The 21,698-nt window shown below is 35.8% G+C and overlaps 1 protein-coding gene across 2 annotated transcripts; it reads right to left on the bottom strand.

Moving 5' to 3' along the window:
• Positions 1 to 141: 141 nt before the first annotated feature.
• Positions 142 to 21,489, bottom strand: LOC135683656 (serine/threonine-protein kinase unc-51). Of its 2 annotated transcripts, none has more exons than XM_065198970.2 (23): positions 21,045 to 21,489; positions 20,314 to 20,406; positions 18,662 to 18,703; positions 17,924 to 17,956; positions 15,935 to 15,971; positions 15,558 to 15,608; positions 15,213 to 15,335; positions 14,881 to 14,954; positions 14,217 to 14,318; positions 13,817 to 13,875; positions 13,203 to 13,285; positions 12,807 to 12,857; positions 12,127 to 12,221; positions 11,226 to 11,325; positions 10,071 to 10,129; positions 9,451 to 9,499; positions 8,582 to 8,627; positions 6,368 to 7,863; positions 6,120 to 6,220; positions 5,545 to 5,586; positions 2,839 to 2,886; positions 2,372 to 2,462; positions 142 to 1,847 (listed from the first exon to the last, which is right to left on the bottom strand). In XM_065198970.2, the coding sequence occupies exons 1-23, from the start codon at positions 21,132 to 21,134 to the stop codon at positions 1,804 to 1,806; spliced, it is 3,009 nt and encodes a 1,002-aa protein (XP_065055042.2). In that variant the 5' UTR covers positions 21,135 to 21,489; the 3' UTR covers positions 142 to 1,803. The 2 variants fall into 2 exon arrangements, with proteins under 2 accessions (XP_065055042.2, XP_065055043.2); XM_065198971.2 differs by having other exon boundaries at positions 10,071 to 10,126.
• Between the last annotated feature and the right edge of the window lie 209 nt (positions 21,490 to 21,698).

Raw genomic sequence — 21,698 nt, 5'->3', positions numbered from 1 at the left:
GTTGAAAACATTGATGAGTAACTTAGACCCAAGGAGCTGCCTGTGAAAGTTACTCAAATTCATGCTTCGAATAAAAAAGAAGAAGTCTGAAAGAATTGACATCGGGCATTCTGTAGCAACGCATGATCAATAACACTTGCAGTATATCGAGCAAACGAATTCAAATCTAGCATAAATGGACATTGCTTACAATCCAAAAACTTACAAACAGTAGCCTTGTTAATATTTTTACATATACACATGATAAATGTCTCCAGGTCAAGCGCTTATATCGATTTTGTTATACACTGGGCTAGTTTATACTTAACAGAAAAGCTTGTCGTCTCCAGAACACCATGGTGGCATTCACCAAGGCTTAAAGCACAAGCACTTCTGAAACGAAGTTATTCAACGCATTTAGGCCCAATTTTGCAATCAGCCTTAGCCTCCATCGGGATGCAGCCTCTAATTGGATCGACGATGCTGCCTCTAATTGGTAATGTTTATAAACTCTGTATGGCATTTCTTTGTGCAACAATCGTTTCACGATCTTTCAAGCATATAATCTCAATGAGACATACATGAAACCCGTTCTATTTACTATAAAAATGCTTACATATTGGTTTGAAAAACGCATTTCCTACTACAATTCTATTTCAAAATCTACACCAACCAACTACAAGTAACTTACAGCTAAAACTGTTGAAAACTAGTCTAACAAAACTAAAATACAAGCGCGCAAAGATGGACTATACACAATGTTTTACACAATAAATCAAACGTAAAAAGAGCTGAGGGCTAGTTAACTCTCTTATAATCGCTCTGTTATATGACATATTTCTATGCCATCCAATGCATAAGTGATACCTTCTAAAGATTATGCAGTTTCCTTGCTACTAAAAGCTGGATATAACAAAATGCTTAAAAAATTTACCCTTATTCTTCTCTTCAAAGAATTTTTTTTCGTTCTTATTTAGTGCCTAACTCCATTCTGTTTACTAAACTTTACTCTCTTAGAAGCAAAAATAAACGCGTACAAACCAACGCGTAAATAAAATGAAAACAAAAAAATACATCGATTCATATAGGTTATTGAACAATACTGTATATGGCATGTTGTTATGACTTGTCTTATACGGATAACAGTTACATCAGAATGTTAAAGCATTAAGATAATGTTATCGTTTCTAGAATGTTTGTAAAATGGGTCTTTCTGAGTTGTACATTTGTGATAGATCTAAGGATATTTCAAGAGCATATTAGCATTAAGGACGTTCTAGGAACTTCTTTAAGCTATGTCGATAGAGAAACAATAAAAAAGCTTATCAAAATTAAAAATAATAGACAGCATTCAAATGGGCACATTAAAGGCTCTGACGCGACCGGCATGCTTAGCGACAGCTGTCTTGAAAAATTGATTGCGATTTGTATTTTCATGCAGTACGATATTAGGCCGGTTTTGAAAATATAATCGCAAAGCATGCCGGTTGCGCAAGAGCCTTTGAAAGTTGTCTTCAAATAAATTAATGAGTATACAAAAGAGATTACATTTTCAGTTATTGGTTGGATATGTGCCCAACCTTTTGGAAAATACACTAGATATAGTTTATGGAATTTACAAAAAATAAAATTTGCTGTTAAGGGCAGGAAGGTTGATAAAGTTCGGCTTTTTCTATGAAAATCTTCTTTTTTATTTGACATCTAATTAAGCAATAACTAGAACATACATAAGGACAATATTTATAAATCTTCTTTGATAGCAGATCAAAGGAGATTAATTTTTCTCGCTTTAGTGGTATCTGATAGCAAACATTTTGGCAAGCATCATAATCTCTGCAACCCAAGCCTTTGCTCAATCGCAGACAGATCTGTTATGGCGATTAAGGATAAAATGCAACCATTTCTACAATTCTGAAACCTGCAAATAGGGAGCTTTGGGGGCGCACTGCTTCGTTTTCAAGCTGAGACGGGTTCCAAAAAGATGGGATTTGTTTAAACAAAGAAGTATTGTGTTGTCAACCAAGTTCTAAATAATTGATCGACAGTATACAGCCAAGATTGTGACTGAATAAACAATTATGTATATAGAATTGGTAGTCGAAATCTTTACAATAGTAAACAGGCCATTTCAAGAATAAAATTAGAAAAGAGCAAAAATTAGGCTCATCCGATGTCAAAACGAGCCATCCATTTTCTGTCAATTTGGAAGAACAGGGTGACTTAAAAGTTGCTTACGATGAGCAGAAGATAAACTAAATAGAAAGACATAAACCCTCAATAGATGAACTGGGGGAAAAGATCTCTGACAAAAAGACTTGATGTATAAAGCACTAGAAATTGGAAGAATATTATAAGTTGTACGCAGCAATTCAGTTTTGTGTTGAAAGGATACATTTTGTGACAGTGACTCTGTCACATTCAGTTTCTGCTTCAGATAACAATCCCTCGAGTAAAAATCGGGCAACTTTATATTTTTCATCCGGCTGAATTGAAAAAATATCAAAATGATTAAAACTGCACTGATTAATCAATTATAACTTATAGAGTAAGTTGGGTAAGTCTCCGATGCAGATAAAGACACTAAGAGATCAGTATTGCTTCAAAAAATATACCCTGTCCCAAGCATACGATGACAGAATAATATTGTTCGGGAGACGAAACTATCAGTCCTTTGTTTTGAAACAATACCGTCTTAAACCAATCAGTTCAATCAGTCTTAAACTCATTCATTAATCTAAATGCATGCCACAAAACTGTGTTGTGCACCAGAAGATCAACATTTAAACATCAAGCAAAATTAGGATAAAAAATTGGAGAAAAATGTTCATTCTTATTCAAAAGAAAATGAAAAAGACTCACTTGATTGAAAGGTTTTTGGAGAAGTTCATCGGATGCAGCATTGCGACACTGATAACAGAGTAGATAGGTTAGATCCCACTCCACAAGAGGGCAAAGAATTGATTTAGGCTAGCTTAGGCTATACGAGGGTCACTCCAAAATTATTGAGATATTCAAAAACCGCAAGAGGCATCGTGTTCAAATTTTCACAGTTTCTCAAAATACTCTCCACTGGCTTCCACACAAAGTCTCATACGATAAAACCACATATCAAAACAATGGGCCCATTTTTCCGCAGCCAGGTCAGAAACAGCCTCGTTGAAGGCACTAACTGCATCATCAGCGCTATCAAACTTGGTTCCGCGAATTTTTTCTTTCACCGCTGGAAAGAGAATAAAGTCACAAGGTGCCAAATCAGGTGAATAAGGCGGGTGGGTCATCAACTGAACTGATTTTTCGGACAGAAAGTCGATGGTCAAAGCAGCTGTGTGAGCGGAAGCGTTGTCATGGTGCCAAAGTAGACCTCTTAAGCCGGTCCTTGGACGTTTATTTCGCCAAATTTCTAGAACCTGTGGTATGCAGTGGTTAACATACCAATCCGCGTTCACTGTACGACGGTCTTCAACTTGAATGGTTGCGACATGACCCGTCTTTGAGAAATATGACGCAACCATCCTTTTGCCGACGCTTCTGGATTGCCGAAATTTTTGCGGCGGGTTTTCACCTGGAAGGATCCAAATTGAGGATTGGCGCTTTGTCTCCGGGTGAAATTGGTAAACCCAACTTTTATCGCCTGTCACAATGTCATAAACCCGTTTCGACTTCCCTTCATTAAATTTTTGCAGCATAAACTGGCACCAATTGACGCGCTGCTCTTTTTGCTCATCTGACAAGCAATGTGGCACCCAGCGGGCAGCCACTTTCCGAACTTGCACGTTTTCATGCAAAATTGTGTGCAATGCTGCTGATCCAATCTTTACGCTATCCTGCATCATAGAATAAGTCATCCGACCATCTTGCCTTAGCATCTTCTCCACAGCGGCAACTGATTCTGGCACAACAGCAGTTGGGGGCCTCCCTGGGTGGGTCTCATCTTTAAGGCTCTCCCTCCCTCTCTTAAATTCGGCAAACCATCGAAAAACTGTTGCCCTTGAAGGTGCATTATCTCCAAATGTCTGCAGAAGTTGAGCTAGGCACTCTTCTTGTTTCAGCCCCCTTTTAAAATCATAATAAATCATTGCGCGAAAATCACGTCTTTCAAGCTCCATTTTTAACAAATAAGAACATCTAAGGTGCTGAAATTCAAAACCCTTTTTTATTTTTTTCCCGCGCTTGAAATTAACAAAAATTACAAAACATGGGTGAAATAGATGGTACAAGCCACCAAAAGAATTTCAAACTGATATCTCAAGCGGTTACTGAATATCTCAATAATTTTGGAGTGACCCTCGTATTCTATCATACATGGGAGATATATTTTGGCAAACGCCTGATCAAGTAGAGTCACATGACACACATTAATGACAATCACATGACACTTTGTATCTATGTAGCATTCTAAACAGTTGAACACGGGAAACTAGTTCAGAAACTCTAAAAAGATATGAGGTTCAGATAATAAATTTCCAAGGTTGAAATACAGAGCACATAAACAGCAATGTCTTTTGTTCTGGCGAAAAAAACATAGCTGGATCAAGATGCTTAACTATGCTCCGGGTTAGATTCAGTCCCCTGAGCGAGCAAAAGTTTTGGCACAACTTTGAGATCTTTGAGTCCCATCTGCACGTGCAATACAGGCATTGAGGACAATGAGCATTTTCTCCTGCATTGCCCCATGTATGACCAGATGCGTAACGATCTCTTTGATCAGCTTTCAGAAATCCCAGGACTTGAGGTTGATAATCTTAAATCTGAGGCCCTATATGAACTACTCCTTGTTGGTAATCCACGGCTCAACAATATTGCGAACAAGTTGATTTTGGAGGCAACAATATCATTCATTGTGTCAACTGGAAGGCTAGAGTAAACTGAATAAAACTACCAGCAGCGCCTTACCCATCTTATTTACTGTATTTTGTTTATCTAATCATTAATTTTGAGTAAGTTTGTCACCCATTAGATATTCATTCACACAGTAGACATTCTGGAAATTTCATTCCAATTAGCATCTGGAAATTTCCTTCAACATTTTTGGGCATTCTGAACTGTCTAATGAAAGGTCAGAACTTATCTTTATGACCGATGTCTTCCGACATCTAATGTGAGACAAACTTATTATTGACTATTGTAATTCTGTTGAATTGTAAGCACCATCTGCAGTCGGGACCAGATGACTATATGTCCTTCCCCATTACATGGTGCAAATAAAGTAAGTTGTTGTTTCCTTAGGTTTTGATTGATGATAAAAAAAGGTGAATGAACGATAAATATGGTTAATAATTTTGGTTTGAACTGACAAAAAATCGTTAAACTGATTTCAGATAACTGATTCATTCAAAATTTCACTAATGATAAAATAAACCAATGATATTTTCAGAGAAAAAATTTATATGGAAAGATAGCTACAGAGGGATTGTGAAGTTAATGACAAGATAGCATTTCATCGACCATATAGTCAATTGTTTCTCCTTTCTTGGCAAAATACAAATTTCGTCACCGACAAGTCTTATAACAATAGTTGATGAACTGAAGCAAAGATCTGAACATTGAAGATACAAAATGACTTACCAAAACCATTGCATGCAAGTAGATCAGTAATTTGGCATTTGACTAAAAGAAAAAGAGTGATGCAAGTTAAGTAACATTCATTTTCTGTTGCTGTTCTTATGAGGAAAGCCTTCTGCTTGGCATCATATTAGTACGAGGCAGGACCCTTTGCATGCAGCATTGCACCCTTGGCACGTGACTAAATCAGTGTGATTATTGAAATGACAAAGTAGCATGATAACTCGATTTGGCGCGTGGCTTTGCATGAAGTACAATGAGTTCATAACCAACAGACAACCAAGCAAGCAACACTTAGCAGGCTATGTTAAAGAAACAAAGAATCAATGCAGGCCTAAGGGTGAAACAGCCTAGTGAAAGATAATAATCAAAGACAAGTTTGTAGGATGATGCTGATTATGATTTCAATTAAGCAGCATCTCTATATAAAGTACGATAGAATGAATAAATCACATTATAATAAGCCTTTTAAAAACGATTAAATGTCACAAACGATGAAATCACAAAGCAGGGCCTACGATGACCCCCCCCCCCCACCACTTTTCAACCTGTGTCGGAGCCCATGGTAAGTAACTTACAGCCACGCCTTTCCAGTCTTTGGATGGTCTCCCTATGTTTTTCTTCAGCAAAGAAAGCCTCCTGCAACAAGCTGTCGTTTTCTCTTTCACAGATAATAAAGCTGCAAAGAGGATAAAAGATTAATCACTTTTATACCAAGTTATTTCAACCATCAACTAACTAATGATACGATTGGTTGCTCAGCCAGACTTCCTTCAACCCTATTTTTGTATACTTGCATTTAAAAAAAACAGCACGAGAAACCTACCACTTTTCATTGCTTTTGTTGGTCTCAAATTATCAGCGGCAACTTCGCTTTGAGCAAATCCGAGTAGATTCAAAAATATCCTTACTGCTTCGGAAAGTAGCGCAACTTGTTGCATTTGCCTTAGTTCCTCAGAAGGTAATATGGATTCTAATCCTCTCTTTCTGGACGTTTTCGTGTGTTTGATTAATAGATCGTACGTCTCTGACCAAAAATTCTCAGCTTGTTCAGAAATTCCTATGATGCAATCAGCGTAACATGCTGTCCTTTCTATTATTTCCATAATTTTCAAATGTTCATTTGGCATTAAGGTTTCTTCCGGAAGATCCGGGGGCTCTAGCATCACAGGGCCTATGTGGGTATCGATCCCGAATGGCGAAGAAGGGTCTAATGAAAGCTTTTTAATGATATCGCCCGCTTTGGGGCTTTCTATAAAGCCAACAGTAGCCTTCGAACCTTTGCACGTGATCACATGTGGCTGAGAGTGCTTGGGGGCATCTGTGCTTTGTTCACTAATTCGCCTCTCGCTCCGTTCACTCGCATCTGATGGTGTCCGCGAAACCGATCGCTTAGATAGTGAAATCCTTCTTTCCCTTGCAACTGCAAGTTCGGCGAGCTCAGACCAGCTGCTGGGCGAAATCTGCAAAAAAGTAGGCGGGGTCGAGCCGCTGAAGTCTGACTGAGGTGAATCTACATGATCGGCTATTTTAAATATCGGCGACGAGAGCTTGGCTAACGGTGCTGATCCCAGACCTTCAGTTGCTATTTGCCGCAGGAAATCTGAAAAACTCTGAGTCGCAGCCCCGGTATCTGTTCTTAGTGGAACAGAAAGCCGTTTCACAACTTCGGATAAAAACGCCGGAGACGACTGAACTCTGCTTATGCCACGACCTTTTTGACTTGCATTTTCTGTGCTTAATTTTCTGACGTCGGGTAGCAGCATACTCTTGCCTCCTTCACTCTCCAACTCAGTTAGAGACTTTTGATGAATCATAGTTTCACTCGTCGCTCGTTTCCTTTTCGAAATTTCCTTGCCCAAAGGACGGGCAACCGGTGGACTTGGTTGTTCTAGCTTCTCTCTAGATTGTGTTTTACTTAAGGCACTTGGTATTGTCTTTTGGGGTATGGACAATTTTCTGAAAAGGTTTTCGTCAGTCATTCTATCTCGAAAAGCTGCGTACTCGGGTGAAACATCAACCCCGCTCAGTTTCCTCCTCGATGAGTTTCTCCGTCTAATCGGGACATTTTCAGACGTAGCGTAACGCGCTTCATTTTCAACTTCTTGTATGTTGGTTAAAGGGGAGCCACGATGCGGAGGAGTATGCTCGGACGGACTGCACCTCGGTGATGAAGACAAATCCAATAAGCTTCTTGGAGATGGTGTGCGAAGTGGTGAGTTCGAAGGCGGCGTGTTTCTAGGTGAGCAAAAAGGTGATGATGGTGAGCCAACAGAAAATAACGGCTTGGTGCTTCCTGTTGGTTTTGTCCGATTTCCAGGACTAAAAAGTAAAGAAAAAGAAGTGAAGATTTGGATCAACGTTTGTTCTAACAATTTCATCTAGCTCAATTTCGATCAAAATATTACACTACCATAAGCAACACCAAGCTTTCTTGCCTATGATCTCTTGGGAAGGAGTTCTTGAACTCTCGTTATGCCTACGCATAACTTTAAATTCATCAAACAAAAGCATCGTTTCAAAATGAACATTTCCTGGTTATGCAAACTATACACTGTTTAAGGTGAAATTTTTCTTAAGCTCAAGCCTTGAGCTTCATTAAAGAGGGCAATTGAAAATATGAACGCCTCGGAGAAAGAGAAGCGAATGAAGCAGACGAGTGTATACCATCGATGTATTTACTGTGTAGGACACAAGTCTAGACTGGATAGCCTTGACTACCAAAACAAATCGAAAGTACATGTTGAGAGGCCGATTCCTTTGCAAGGCCAGGTTCTGTGCGGGAGATTTTTTATTTGTATACAAGTGAAGAAGTCGTCGCATTTTCTACCGGACGATAGACAAGCTATGCCGAAGTTATCATACCTATTTACTTGAATACGCTATCATGTAAACAGGAACTGAATCTTCGATCAACACAGGCTACACGATGCCTTAGGACACTAACAGCCTAACTGCTAACTTTGTACGGCAAAATTGTTGGTGCCAACAGGAAAAACAACTTTAATCAAATGGAAACATATAACTATATAAGAATTACCTCACACGAGAATAAGGAATCTTTCTTGCACCACTCGGAACAATACCTGTTAAAAGAAAGTCAAGAAATTTGTTAATCTATGACCAGGCAGTATAAGGGAAACAACGTATAGATAGCTAACAGTAATTTTTACAATAGTATAGCTACTAAAAGATGCTTGAAAATAAAGACAGAAATTCCTATCCAAGTACTAAACATACAACAGAATTTCTCAAAAGAAAGGAGAGACGGAACGAAAACGAAAAAAGTGAGATGCTTTAAAAAAGCACTACCTCGAATTTGTGCGTAAGGCGATTTAAGAGCAGGCGTAAAACGGCGGATAGAAAATAGGCTTCCTCAAAAGCTAGAATGCCTATAAAGTCTTGAAACACCAACACTATTTTTGAAATTCACATTAGCAGTTTACCCTCTTCCTCTCAAACAATCCTGGATTATCCTCTTTAGAAATACACTATTTGAACGTAACCTGTAACTTTGAAACTAGGATGGTTTTGATGCGATTCCAAAATTGCTGTGGGAGAAAGGGGGCAACTGGGCTATTTCTTTAACTGTGAATTCAAAATATATCAAGAATTGACTGAAACTGCTTGGAGGCTCTATGTACTTTTGGAAGCATTGTAGATACTAAAAACATTTCCAGGCTTTGATAGACGCTTTGGAGTATGTTGCAATGTTAAGGGCTGATGTTTAAAGAACTGACATTAATTAGAGAGAAGCATTACATACGGGCCTTTTTCAACGCATGAATCTATGTGAGATAAGGAATGCATCTCATATAGCATTTGTACCGGAGTATTTGATAGAAAATTCATTTTAATTTGACTGACTAACAGCACTGTTTTCAGGTAGTTGCACAAAGATGATCGTACCTGGACCGGAGGAGCTTCTCTTGATTTCATCTGCCACAACAATAAAGCCCTAAAACAGCAATGAATTGAAAAATAAAATCAGATTTCGATACAAATTGAAAACTGGGTAAAAATGGAGACTGGTAACTGAATTCGTTCAACTGATAAGTGTGGAATTCGTTTTTGAAATGAACCTCTATGGTATACCACAAGATGATTGTTAATATTCCATAGCTGAAGGTACTGAAAACAAGTGAAATATTTCATTGCATCAGGAAACAGGAAAGCGGGCGCGGCTAACCGGGCAGTTAAATGAGATTTTGCTGTCGACTGGATGGAGCCCTGGGACGCTCGAGACAACAGGTAGTACGTTTCTTCCTTCTTACACACTTTTCAAAAATAGCTTTTCGTTTTATAACAAAGTCAGCTTTCAGATACTGTTCAACAATGCGTAAAGTGTCAGCATGAGAAATGTTTCGCATCAGTGACGTAAAACTAGACGGCTAGTACCAAACGAGACTAAACTGTTCCGCATTGTTGACGCTACAGCAAAGCTAAAGTCATTCAAAGTTAGGGCAACTACACTACCAAATTGTTTACTATACGAATATATGCAACGATTAAAATCTGCTCTACAATACCTCTGGTAAAGAGGAAGGTCCAGTCAGATTTCTGACATCTTGAGAGACATCTTGACCTGCTATATAAAAGTTAAATACAAAACTCCAATAACGATTATTTCAACATAAGACGCTCTTCGAAACACTGAAAGTTTTCTTTGCTGTTCTGTGCAAATGGACATACCGCAAAACTCCGTATCAATTAGTTTTAATAATAATGGCGTATTAAAATGCATACTATCTTTTGACACTAGTAAACAAATTTTAATTTATTTCGGATCTTTGTCGTTTCGACCTGAGTTCGAAAATTTTTCTGGCTTAAGAATTGGCAAAAATCAAGAGGTTTTCACTGCTAAGTTAGCGAATGTTTTTCATGGGTATGACCTTATGAAACAATGTATGTCATTTTAAAGTCATATGTGCATATCATGATAAGGTTTTAATATTTCATGCATCTCTGTGAAAATTCAAAGAGCATTGCGCAACATTATACTTTTCTCACTGCTGTTGAACTACTGCTACGCCTTTATTGTTCTTATTTTTCTACAATGATAGGGCGATAGAAAAGAGCAACCCTGATGTTCTCTAAAAGCAATCTTAACAGATGAACTCTGTTAAAGACAAGGCTGGGGTGAATGAAATTCTAGCTGGTTACCGCACAGGGAAAACAATATCAATTGATGTCGTTTCGGGATCTTTTCAAATCGCCTGAAAAATTACTTTGTTATCAAAAGTTGCGCCAATCTCGCTCTTGTTATTAATATAGAGATTAAGCATGGATTAAATCGAAAAAAAAACTATATTACTTTGAAATCGTGTATTCCGGAAGATCCTGAAAACAGCTTTTAATAGCTGCTGCTAGTTTTTGATAGCAGGATTAATATCACATCGCTTATCAGTTTATTATTCTATTTGTATTTCACTGACTTTTATCGTTTGATGTAGAGTTTCTCGTCGATTTTTGAGGCTTCAGCTTACCTTTTTGTGAAAAATGTTTTGTAACAAGATTTTGAAAATCTGATAAAAAACCTATTCGAAGTGAACTTTTTTTGACGGACTATCATATTTAATTAATAACTTCTACTTGTTGTTTATACAAAAACATATCCACGAGGAAAGTTATACCACATTGAGCAAGATGGGCGCTAACATGTCTTAGACTTTACTGGGTCCTACCTCTAAATCGACCGTACCGTTCCAACGGTGATGCTTGGGCTAATGTAGGAGACAGAAGTGGGTCTTGCATGAGCTCCGTCCCTTGATCCAGGTCAGGGCTCTAAAACACAAGCAAAGCGTTTAAATATTCTTATTTTTCGAGGCTTTTGGGTGTGGTTTGTTTACAAAGTTTTTATTCAGTAAAAGCAACAAATATTGACATGTCATCGCCAATATCTATTGCAGGACAAACTTGTGTACACCTGCAGAGTAAAAAGGCCTGAAATTTGAGACAACTTATCTTAGTTTGGTACAGAAAAGATAACACAAAATATTTCGATGGGCTGAAGAATTAATCAAAATTAGCTGTCTGAAATCACTCCTGAAAATTAGTGCACGCATTCAGTTAGTCAAAGCTTCTCCCGGAAACAAAACGTTGCTGTGAATACGTCATCCAACATGCAAAAAGTTTTTGATATTAGGAGAGACGCTATTTACATGAACTGATGATGGATGGAATGGAAAAATTACTGAGGAACAAAGGTGTAATGAATCTTCTCTAAAATGATGACACATCGAGGTAACAAAGATGCTAAGACAGGACACCTTAAAGGGGTTGAGACGCCGTTTATGCCCTTTTTCTATAAAGACTGAAGATAGCTTGTATTTAGTCAAACAATTATTTACTAAATGACGATTGAGAATGGTTTTCAACGACTCTCAATGCTAAACTGAAAAAAAGGAAGAAAGATCTTTCAAAGAAAGATTTGTAATAGTTGGGTAGTAAAGCTGTGTTGATATTTTGTCTGAAATGGTCTTTCCCAATAAAGAAAGAACGTCGTTTAATATTCGGTCCAACAATTAGTGACTAAACAATGGTGCCGAATAAACTAAGTCAATATGAGCAAAACGTTATGCATACCGTTGAAACACCAAACGGAGAAAACATTGGCGATCTAATGCCTTTGGAACTTGCAGAAAACGCTCTTCTTCTCGAAGGAACAGCCATTGGGCTTGCTAAAAATGTTTTCAACGTTTGAGTGTGAGACAAAAGTTTACTTTAAAGACAATGTATAATGTGCTATTTAGAAATATCATATCCAATATCGGATGCTATTTAGAGATATAATATGCACTATCAAATGCATTTTAGAAATATCATGTGCAATATCATATGCAGTTTAGAAATGTCATATCTAATATCAGATGCTATTTAGATATATCATATCCAATATCAGATGCTATTTAGATATATCATATCCAATATCAGATGCTATTTAGAAATATCATATGCAAGATCATATGCAATTTAGAAACATCATATGCAATATCAGTTGCTATTTAGAAATATCATATGCAATATCAAATGCATTTTAGAAATATCATGTGCAATATCATATGGTATTTAGAAATATCATATGCAATATCATATGATATCTAGAAAGAATTATACAGTAGCACAAGTCAATTTTTAAAGGTCAGGACCTCGTTAAAAATAATTGAAACTCCCAAACCAAGTTATAAATCCTCAGAGTTGTTAGCGTTGATAGTTTGCTTTAGACATTAATACAGGTTTTACCAAAATATTTCAAGTGAACTTACAGTGATTCATTGGTGCAGTGTTGGAAAGAAATGGATGGTTGAAGAATTGATCTGCCAGGAAAAATTGTAGAATAAAATTAGAATATGAAAAGCGACGAGGCGGTCAGTTGTATTATGATAATTAATGCTAATCAGTTCTAACAATAAACTGTCGTCTACTCCATAAACCTTTATTCATAGTTGGTTTGCTAGGGTTACTTATATAAGGTAAAGATAAAGATTTTTTAAGCTCTATATATACAAATATTTATCTATATTCCTCAATAAAAGTTTCAACTGGAAAATAGAAAAACTTCAATAATCAAAAATTCTAATTACGTTTTTAGCTGACATCTAGAAGTCTTACACCCTACTGAAAGACAATCGAATGATATAATGATTAAAAATAGAAATTACCAAAATTCAGCCTTTCTTCTGGGTCTTTTTTCAGCAAGTTAACTAAGAGATTCTTCATTACTTGAGAACAGCCAGGAGGAATCCTAAGAAATAGGCACATGAGCTGACCGATGGAAAAAGTCGATGACTGTCTAAAATCAACTATAAGAACGTAAAAACATACGCAAAAACGCAGGAATCACAAGCAAAAGATTGGCAAAACAATACGTATTAATCGATCAACAGTAATCACATTGCATTTTGCATTAAACATAGCAACACGTATTTTATATTATTAAAACGCAGACCAAAATGTAGCTTCCTAAAAAGTGTTCCAATATTACTATCTATTTGCTGGTCACTTCAGGTTCCTTGTGACTTGTTGCTACTATCGTTATGCTCAGGAAAAATCTTTATATAGGCTAATGGATTGAACGTTATTTTGTTTCAATTGACAAAGACTCTAACAATGGCAAAGAGAGCCACTGAGACTATTGAAAAACCAACGCGCTACCACCTATCACAAAGCATTATTAGAATACATATTCTTGAACGAGCTTGACTTGGTTGAAAAATCAAGTTTTTCCTTATAAAACGTTATTAAATGGAGAGACTTGTACAATTAAATACGTTACCTTGGAGAAAGGTTCTTCGTGGTTGCATAAAGCTTTCGAAGGTTCTGGGGGTTGCTTGCCTGTTCATGATAAATGATTCAGTTAAATGTTATTGCAGAAAAAGATTAAAATACCACATGCTCACAGCCCACATAACGATTCAGGACATGTCTAAGAAGCCTCCCACCAATCGCTGACAAAATTGTCTCCGTATTTTTTAAAGGCACCAAATTGTGTGCTATGCTAGCCAAGAAATGTTGAAAACTCAGGATTTGTGTGTTATGCTATGCAGGTATTGACTAAATTTATATCGATTTCTCAGTAATGAGTGAAGACATCCAGAATACAATTATAGTAATTCTCAGGGGCCCCAAAAAGGAGGAAAACTTCGCTGTTACAGCCCAGTCTAATTTTACGTTACCTGGAAAGGTGCCTTGCCAGTCAAGCATTGATAAATAATGGTGCCGATGCTCCATAAATCAGCTCTTGCGTCATAGGCCTTTGACATTATTACCTCTGGAGCCTAGAAATAAGTAACTTAATCACCAAGAGGCAGATTAACTTTATAAGGAATACGAAAATGCTAGCATCGATCATGGCAAAACTACCGTGTGCAAAATTGGAAATTGCATTTATCATCTAAAGGAAATACTATCTATTAAGGAATTCAAGGTACATGTAAGTGACTTCATATTAACTGGAGAGACAAAACTAAGATTTCACACTTATCAGAAATCAAAATGAGACTTTTAGTTTGAAATAGTGTTTATCATTTGATGATTACGTCAGCTGCAAAACAAAAGTGAAAACTTGAAGAAGTTTATTTTTTCTTAAGTCAACTTTACATAGATGCATTTGCGTTTATAAATGAATGGGTACTGACCGTAAACTACATGTGATCACAAATACAACTGAAAGGAATCTAAAATGATCAAAGGGATTCTAGTCTGCTTTAGCTTAGGCTTCACGGGGCAAAATTATCCACACAATCAAACAACCAAGCCAATATCAGTTTATAACAACGAACAGTGAAATACACTTAAGCTGGTTTTGCTAACAAATTGGTAATGAAAAATGTTTTTTACCATATACATAGGGGATCCACAAAGTGTTGCTGCCATCATCTCTCCATCAAGGACTCTTGCGAAGCCAAAATCAGCTAAAAAGGCACAGATGTACTTTAACAAGGTTAAAAAAATTGACAGCCAGTATCAAATATTACAATTTTTAAAGAAGGGATTTCATTGCATGCACCAAAACCAAGTGTTGCATTTCACCAGTGTAGAAGAATTCTAGAGGACAATCTTGTTAGAAAAGGCGAAAATGTTTCGGCTCGTCAATAGAACTGTGTACTATTGCATGTACTTTGATTGCAAAACTTATAGGATTTGGAAAAGGTTAGCTAGAAATAGCGTACCAATTTTGACTTTGATTTCATCTGGTTGCGGACATTTGTTCCCCTTGTAACTCAACAAGATGTTCTGTGGCTTTAAATCACGATGAACGATGCCCTTGGAATTCAGCACTCGCATAGCAGAGGCTGAAATGAGTGGAATGACAAAAATTAGTTAAAATCCTTCGAAGAATCGATTCATTTGTTCAATCTCTCTAAAAAAAATTCATTCAATTTACATTTTCTTTTACACTGATACATATGCTCTGGTGTAAATTTTTATAAAAGACGAGACATCCTTGCTGCCAGGAAACATCCTTTTCAATAAGCATAAACAATGATAGCTTACTTTGATATTAAATTTCTCACCTAACTGCAGCACAAACTGCCGAATAGTGTCTTCACTCAGGGTCCCTTTTGCTATAAATGAAAATCTATATTAAAAATATAAGGGACATTGCTACATGCAGGAAACTTCTTTGGGCATAAACACAATAAAAAAACAAAGTGTTCTTATTAAATTCAACTTCTAGAAGTTAATTTTTGCTAACGGGACTAAAAGGATACGGAAGGGATATTATAAAATATTCAAGGAACAAATTCAATCAAATTAAAAAATTGGTTTAAACTTTGCATGGCTAGAGCAACAGGTTGTATTGAAATATAGCTCAAATCACATTGAGCTGACTAACAAATGAAATATATGAAACAAGAAAAATAAGCTGTGATTTCATAAGTTTTTTAACCTTGCAAATAATCAGCCAAGTCTCCACCATTGCAATACTGAAAACAGAGAAAGCAATAGTTATTGTAGATATAAAAGAAATACAATATTAAGGTAAAATAATTATGAACTTAGTTTTTAAAGACGAACTTATTATATATCTGAACATCAACCTACAAACTCCATCCCGAAGTCAAATGTCATTACGTCTATCAAAATGTTACAGCCTAAATACCAAACATAACTTTGATAAGTAAGCTTTTGGTACCAAGAAATCTGGAAAAAAGCGTGGAAAAGGGGGAATTTAGCGAGAAAGTAAAAACTTCAAAATACGAAAAGCGGAAAAACGGGAATTCAGATATTCTTGCTATTTTCAAACAACTGAGATTCGTAACATCATCCTGTAAATAATTCGATATTTTTTCTTGTAGAACCATTGAGCAAAAAAATTTGATTTTTGCAAGAAAGTTGACAAATCAGCAATCAGATTCAGTCGTTTAAGGAAGACAATTTCTAAAGGTATTCATTTCATACAGTATTAATTTCATATCGTATTCTTTTCATATCATATTCATCTCATATCGTATTTAGAACCTTCACCGTGCGAATGGAGGACAGAATGATATCGTACCGGATTCGATTGAATACAGCAATCGATTTTCCACGGTGTGATACTCAGACTAAGTTGATTGCTAAATACAGTTTAGAGTTACCAATGTCTGTTTTGAGAGATTTTCACTTATGCGGGGTAAAATGAGCCAGACAAGATTGGATATTGGTTAGCACAACTTTGCTGGGTGTTGGTCTGAAAACGAAGGATTTTGAAGCAGTAATCTGGTCTCAGCTGCTCATTATTTCCAGCTTTCATATCGGGCAAGTTGGCAATATTGTCTGATGTTTGTCAAAGACAGACGTTCTTTAGGTATTCTGCCAAATCCACCTGCCAGACATTTTGCCAACAGAGAAATAACAATTCAAAAAGTTGAGCAATGACAAAATTGTCGATCATTTTGTCTTTTGAATGGTATTTTGACTGACGAAAGGGGATGTGAAGTGATGATGTCATTAAAATCTGTTTCTAAAATTTTGTGAGTTAGACTATAGAATCTGCAAGAACGTGACAAATTCTAACTAAGCAAAGTCTACTTGGGAATATGCTGGGAATAAAAGTCTCATTTTCCATGCGTTTTACTGCAATGGTTTCTGGGATTTACAGAATTTTTCAAACTTAGAAGTAATTGATGGTGTTCTTTAGATAAAACGATTCAAATTTGAAATTGTTAAAACCGGTTTATAGTTGTGTTGCTTTTATTGTCTCATTTATGACAGCCTAAAAGACCTGATATCCCTGGTAAATATTGAGAGTGATGCAGTCAAGTCCAGCAAACTGCTTAGCATCTTCCTAAAAAATTGATTTGTTTGAACTTTTTTAGCTGATGGAATGTGCATGGCTAATTCATGTGTTCACAATTATTCGTTGTAGTCACTGATTTCATTGTATTTCTTATTATTCCTCAGCAATGACCTACTTCCACTGTCAGGCTATGATAATGAATAAATGGCAAAGAATGCTGTAAGACTAAAGAATGCAGGTTCTCCGGTTCTATGCATGAATATATCATTCAAATGGAATGGTTTTTGTCTTTTAATTCCACTCTCGCTTTGTTAGTGTCACAGAGCTCATAAAACTATATCATTGACTGTTTTAGATCTGCATGGGAGGTTCTTAATTTTTCATCTGACATGAATAAAATCAATATGTAAAATGCTGGTAAAACATGGCAATCAAATTAGCAAAATGTTATAAATAAGTTAATTAGAACAAATGACCAAAGAAATTCAATGTAAATACTAAAGATTTATTGTAAAAATGAGGTTATATGTTTTTAACAAACTTTTTGCCCAATCTTGATCATTAGGGTATTCTCCATTTCGATTCTTTCTAGTTCCTTAAATTTTACCATATTAAAATGACATCAAGAAGCAGGTTGAAGAAAGAAATTTTTCTAACCTCCATCACCAAGTAAACATGAGAAGTAGTTTCCTAAAATGTGAGCAAATACAGCGGAAATAACATACACATACGATAAAGGGAATCAAGAAATGAAGTAATCAAATATATCAGGGACTACAATGTAAATTGTAACACCAAAGAATCAATTACTTTCAGGGTTTGGCTACAATGAATACAACTTAAGGAAACAATTTACAATTTTAACATATGATGGTATGACTTTACCAGGAGTGAAGGTCAGATTATCACGAAAATCTATATGGAAGTTTGCTTTTGAATTGGAAGTTTTGACAAAGTTATAAATAGCTTTCTGCATCAATCTTCTGTTCTTTTTCTAGGTTAAAGGTGGTTCAATTACCAAAAAGATCTGGTTGTGACAAAAAAGCAATACAAAGTAAAAATTTTGCTTAACTCTCCGCATTTTCTTTTATAAAAGTGTTCTACATTTCTGAGGATAAATTGAAATTACGACAGGGGAAAAGGTCACAAAGAAACCAAGAAGAAATTGAGAAGAAATTATGATCATTGGATGGGATGAACTTATAAATATTTTGATTCAAAGAAATGGAAAGTGAGAGGCAACAACAAGGACAGACTGAAAGCATGGGGAAAATGTTTTTAGCTTTAAGATACTCAGAACAGAAAGAAAAGAAACTGGATCTTTTTTGTAGCAATCATAAATCAAAATTAGATGTTTGCAAAGATGAATATGCGGAAAAAATAGGCCTGACTTACAATGCAGTCAAGCAGCTGCACAATATGGTCATGATGAAGATCCTGAAGGATAATAATTAGAAAGAGTAATTAAAACTGTCATACAAAACAGGTTATCATATATCATAAATATAATGACTTTGTTTACCAAGTTCTAACTTTAATAGCTTGCGTTTTCAATGGGAGTAATACAAGTTATTGTTTATAGTTTAAAATAGACGGCCTTTATGCTTATGAAGCCAATTTCAAAGAAGCATTATTTCTTTATTGCCCCTCTATTGCTTTTTGTGGTTGGATGCTCAATATATCACTGCAGCAATAAACCAAATAAATGTGCTGCAATCATAAAGTATATATATAATATATCAATACTGAACTTATTGTTAAGTTGCTACAAATGCTTAGAATGATAGGTTTGAAATGTTGAAGTTTTGCATGAATGCTTTTCTGCAGTCTCCTATGAATTTAATTTCACATGATAGATAGCTATAGGTCTTCTTTTGGTAGCTGTAAGTATTGGTAGTGTACCTTTTGTACTCTGCCATGTTTCAGAGAAATTACTACCTTGTTTAGAGAGCATTTAAGCAATTTGTAATCAGGCCTTGCCCTGAAAAACCTAAAAAAGCCTTGGAGAGCAATTTATAGAGCCCCTCAAAAGGTACAAACAACATTACCTCGGAGCAAACTAAGTTTTAGGAATTTGTTGAATAAACTTGATCAAGCATAAACAACCTTCCCAATTTGCGTAAGATTACCCCTTGAGAAAAAAATTCAGCAAATTAACGTTGGGTTTTGATACCATTTTTAATCTAACAACCCTCTTATAACCACCAAGGACACAGACCATCAAGCATATTCTCCGGCAGATTTATTGGATTTTCGAGCAAGTGTTAATATTCTGTTGAAGTATTGTTTTCTGTTTTTTCTTAATAGCTGTGCAAATCACCTGTGCTAAATCACCTGTGCAAATCAGCGATTGGATTTCTGCCCAAATTATCGCATTGCTTTTCAGTTTATATTTGCTTTCGTGAGTAATAGATGTTCTAGCGTATCTTATAGAATGGATAGCATAAAAAGGGAAACAAAGTTTAATGTTCGATTTAAAGCCATGCGTTTTGATGAAGCAATGTTTGAAGCCAAACAGAACAGTAGTGATAATGACAGTGACAAAAGCTCATCAAATGATGGCAACTTACGGATCTAGAAAAATGCGAACAATTTTGAGACTTTGTTTTGTTATATTTCTATATTTATATTAACAGTTGCATGTTTTGTTATTTCATATTGTGTTGATTTTTGGTACCACTGTTGAATCTCTTATCTAACACTCTTTCAAAGCTTTCGATATGAAGATCTCAATCTTCCAAGGCCTGCTTGTAATCACTAACAACAACTTTATCTCTTCAAATAAAGGCACAATGTGGCATTTCTGTACCAAACCTTTCTAATATTTTCTAATAAATGTTTGGGGAAGCAATGCTGTGGACATGTGGTGACATAAATAGCTTTTTGAAGCTTAAAGATATCTTGACCTCAACTTGTATAAAACTTATTTAAACAATATTATTTTTAAAAATTCACTACATGTTGCACAACCATTGATAAAAGCTAATCTCCATATATTTTCCCTATAAGAATTCTTTTAGCTGACAAAATAATTGAAAAGTTCATACTTTCAATATTTTGATTTCTTTCCCAAGAAGTCCTTCAGTCTTTCCAATATTTTTCTTTGATATGGTTTTGATAGCAACATTTTTTGAAGGGTTCTAAAATCATAAGAATTGCAAGCTAATTCTCAAGTCATAAAAGAAATTGGCATCAATCAAAGAAATGTTGGTGAATATTCAATAAAATGTACAAAAAAAGATTAAAAGTGCAAAGGTAAAGTTTAAAAAAAACTCAAGGTAGGGACATTGATACATAACAGTAAAAAGCAGATCTATGCAAAAAATAATCCGTAGATGCCATAAGCGAAACAACCTTTCTTCTTTTTGAACAAATATATCCACTTTTGAAATAATTGACTAAATGAACTACTAATGATCCCGCTTGTTTACTCATAAGGAACCTACATTGTTGACATGCAAAAAATCTTGGGATCCTAAGGCAACGCAACACAAAAAGTTCTGGGATACAATTATAAATATTAGTTTTAAACAAATACGTCTTCTTCTCTGTTAATTATTATCGTCTCTTACATTTGTTTATCCTCGAAATGGAAACTGCTCACAAAACAACGGGTTGTGGAAAAATTAAACGGATTTCATGACAAACCACACGCACAGTGCTGTTAAGTTCACCGCAAACTGGTTCTCTTTGTTGTCAATTTCGCATTGTCACAAAAATACTTCTTAAGACTTTTGAAACAAACACCAGCAGTGTAAAATACCATAAATCCACTAACCTCCTTCAGGCTTCCCTTGAAAACAATGGCGAATGCACCATGGCCTATCAAATCTTTCTTCTCATAAACATACTTTCCAACCTTTTCCATTTTCCAATTCCAAGAAAGAACTTGGATTTACTCTTGAGAAGACCCAGTTGGTTAAAATATGGTGTCTGAATGCACAATAGTTTTCTTCTCGCTTCCCTTGTAACTCCATATGCGAAGGTATACCAAACTTGGTATTATGTGGCCTAAATTTAACTCTTAGGGAAGGAAATAAATAAGCAGTGAGTCATTAACTGAATCGTTGGAATAAATCCACCTTTACATGATTCAATGTGATAACTTTAGTTTGCAAAACAAGTTTCAAGCAAGCGCCACGTTATGCTCCTTTTAATGTATGTTTTTCAAATCAATTGCGTTCTCTTGTTTTGCTTTCGACGCGCCATCTTGCATCACGAAATAATTTTTTGGCAGACAAAAGATCAGATAGGATAGGACGACAAACAATAAGCTCCTGCTTAGAGGCTCAAGGTAACCAGCACAATGTTTTAGATACTTTCTCGATTAAATCTGCCTGATACGAAGGTTTTACTGAAAATATTTACGACAAATATTTCTCTTGTATTTATATGCGAAGTTTAATAATAGCCAGGAAAGAGTAGAAGTGGC

Source organism: Rhopilema esculentum, chromosome 7 (genome assembly GCF_057945365.1).
Source record: "Rhopilema esculentum isolate cy_ngs chromosome 7, ASM5794536v1, whole genome shotgun sequence".
NCBI lineage: Eukaryota > Metazoa > Cnidaria > Scyphozoa > Rhizostomeae > Rhizostomatidae > Rhopilema > Rhopilema esculentum.
The sequence above is the reverse complement of the archived record's forward strand: the minus strand, read 5'-3'. Positions and strand labels throughout refer to the sequence as shown.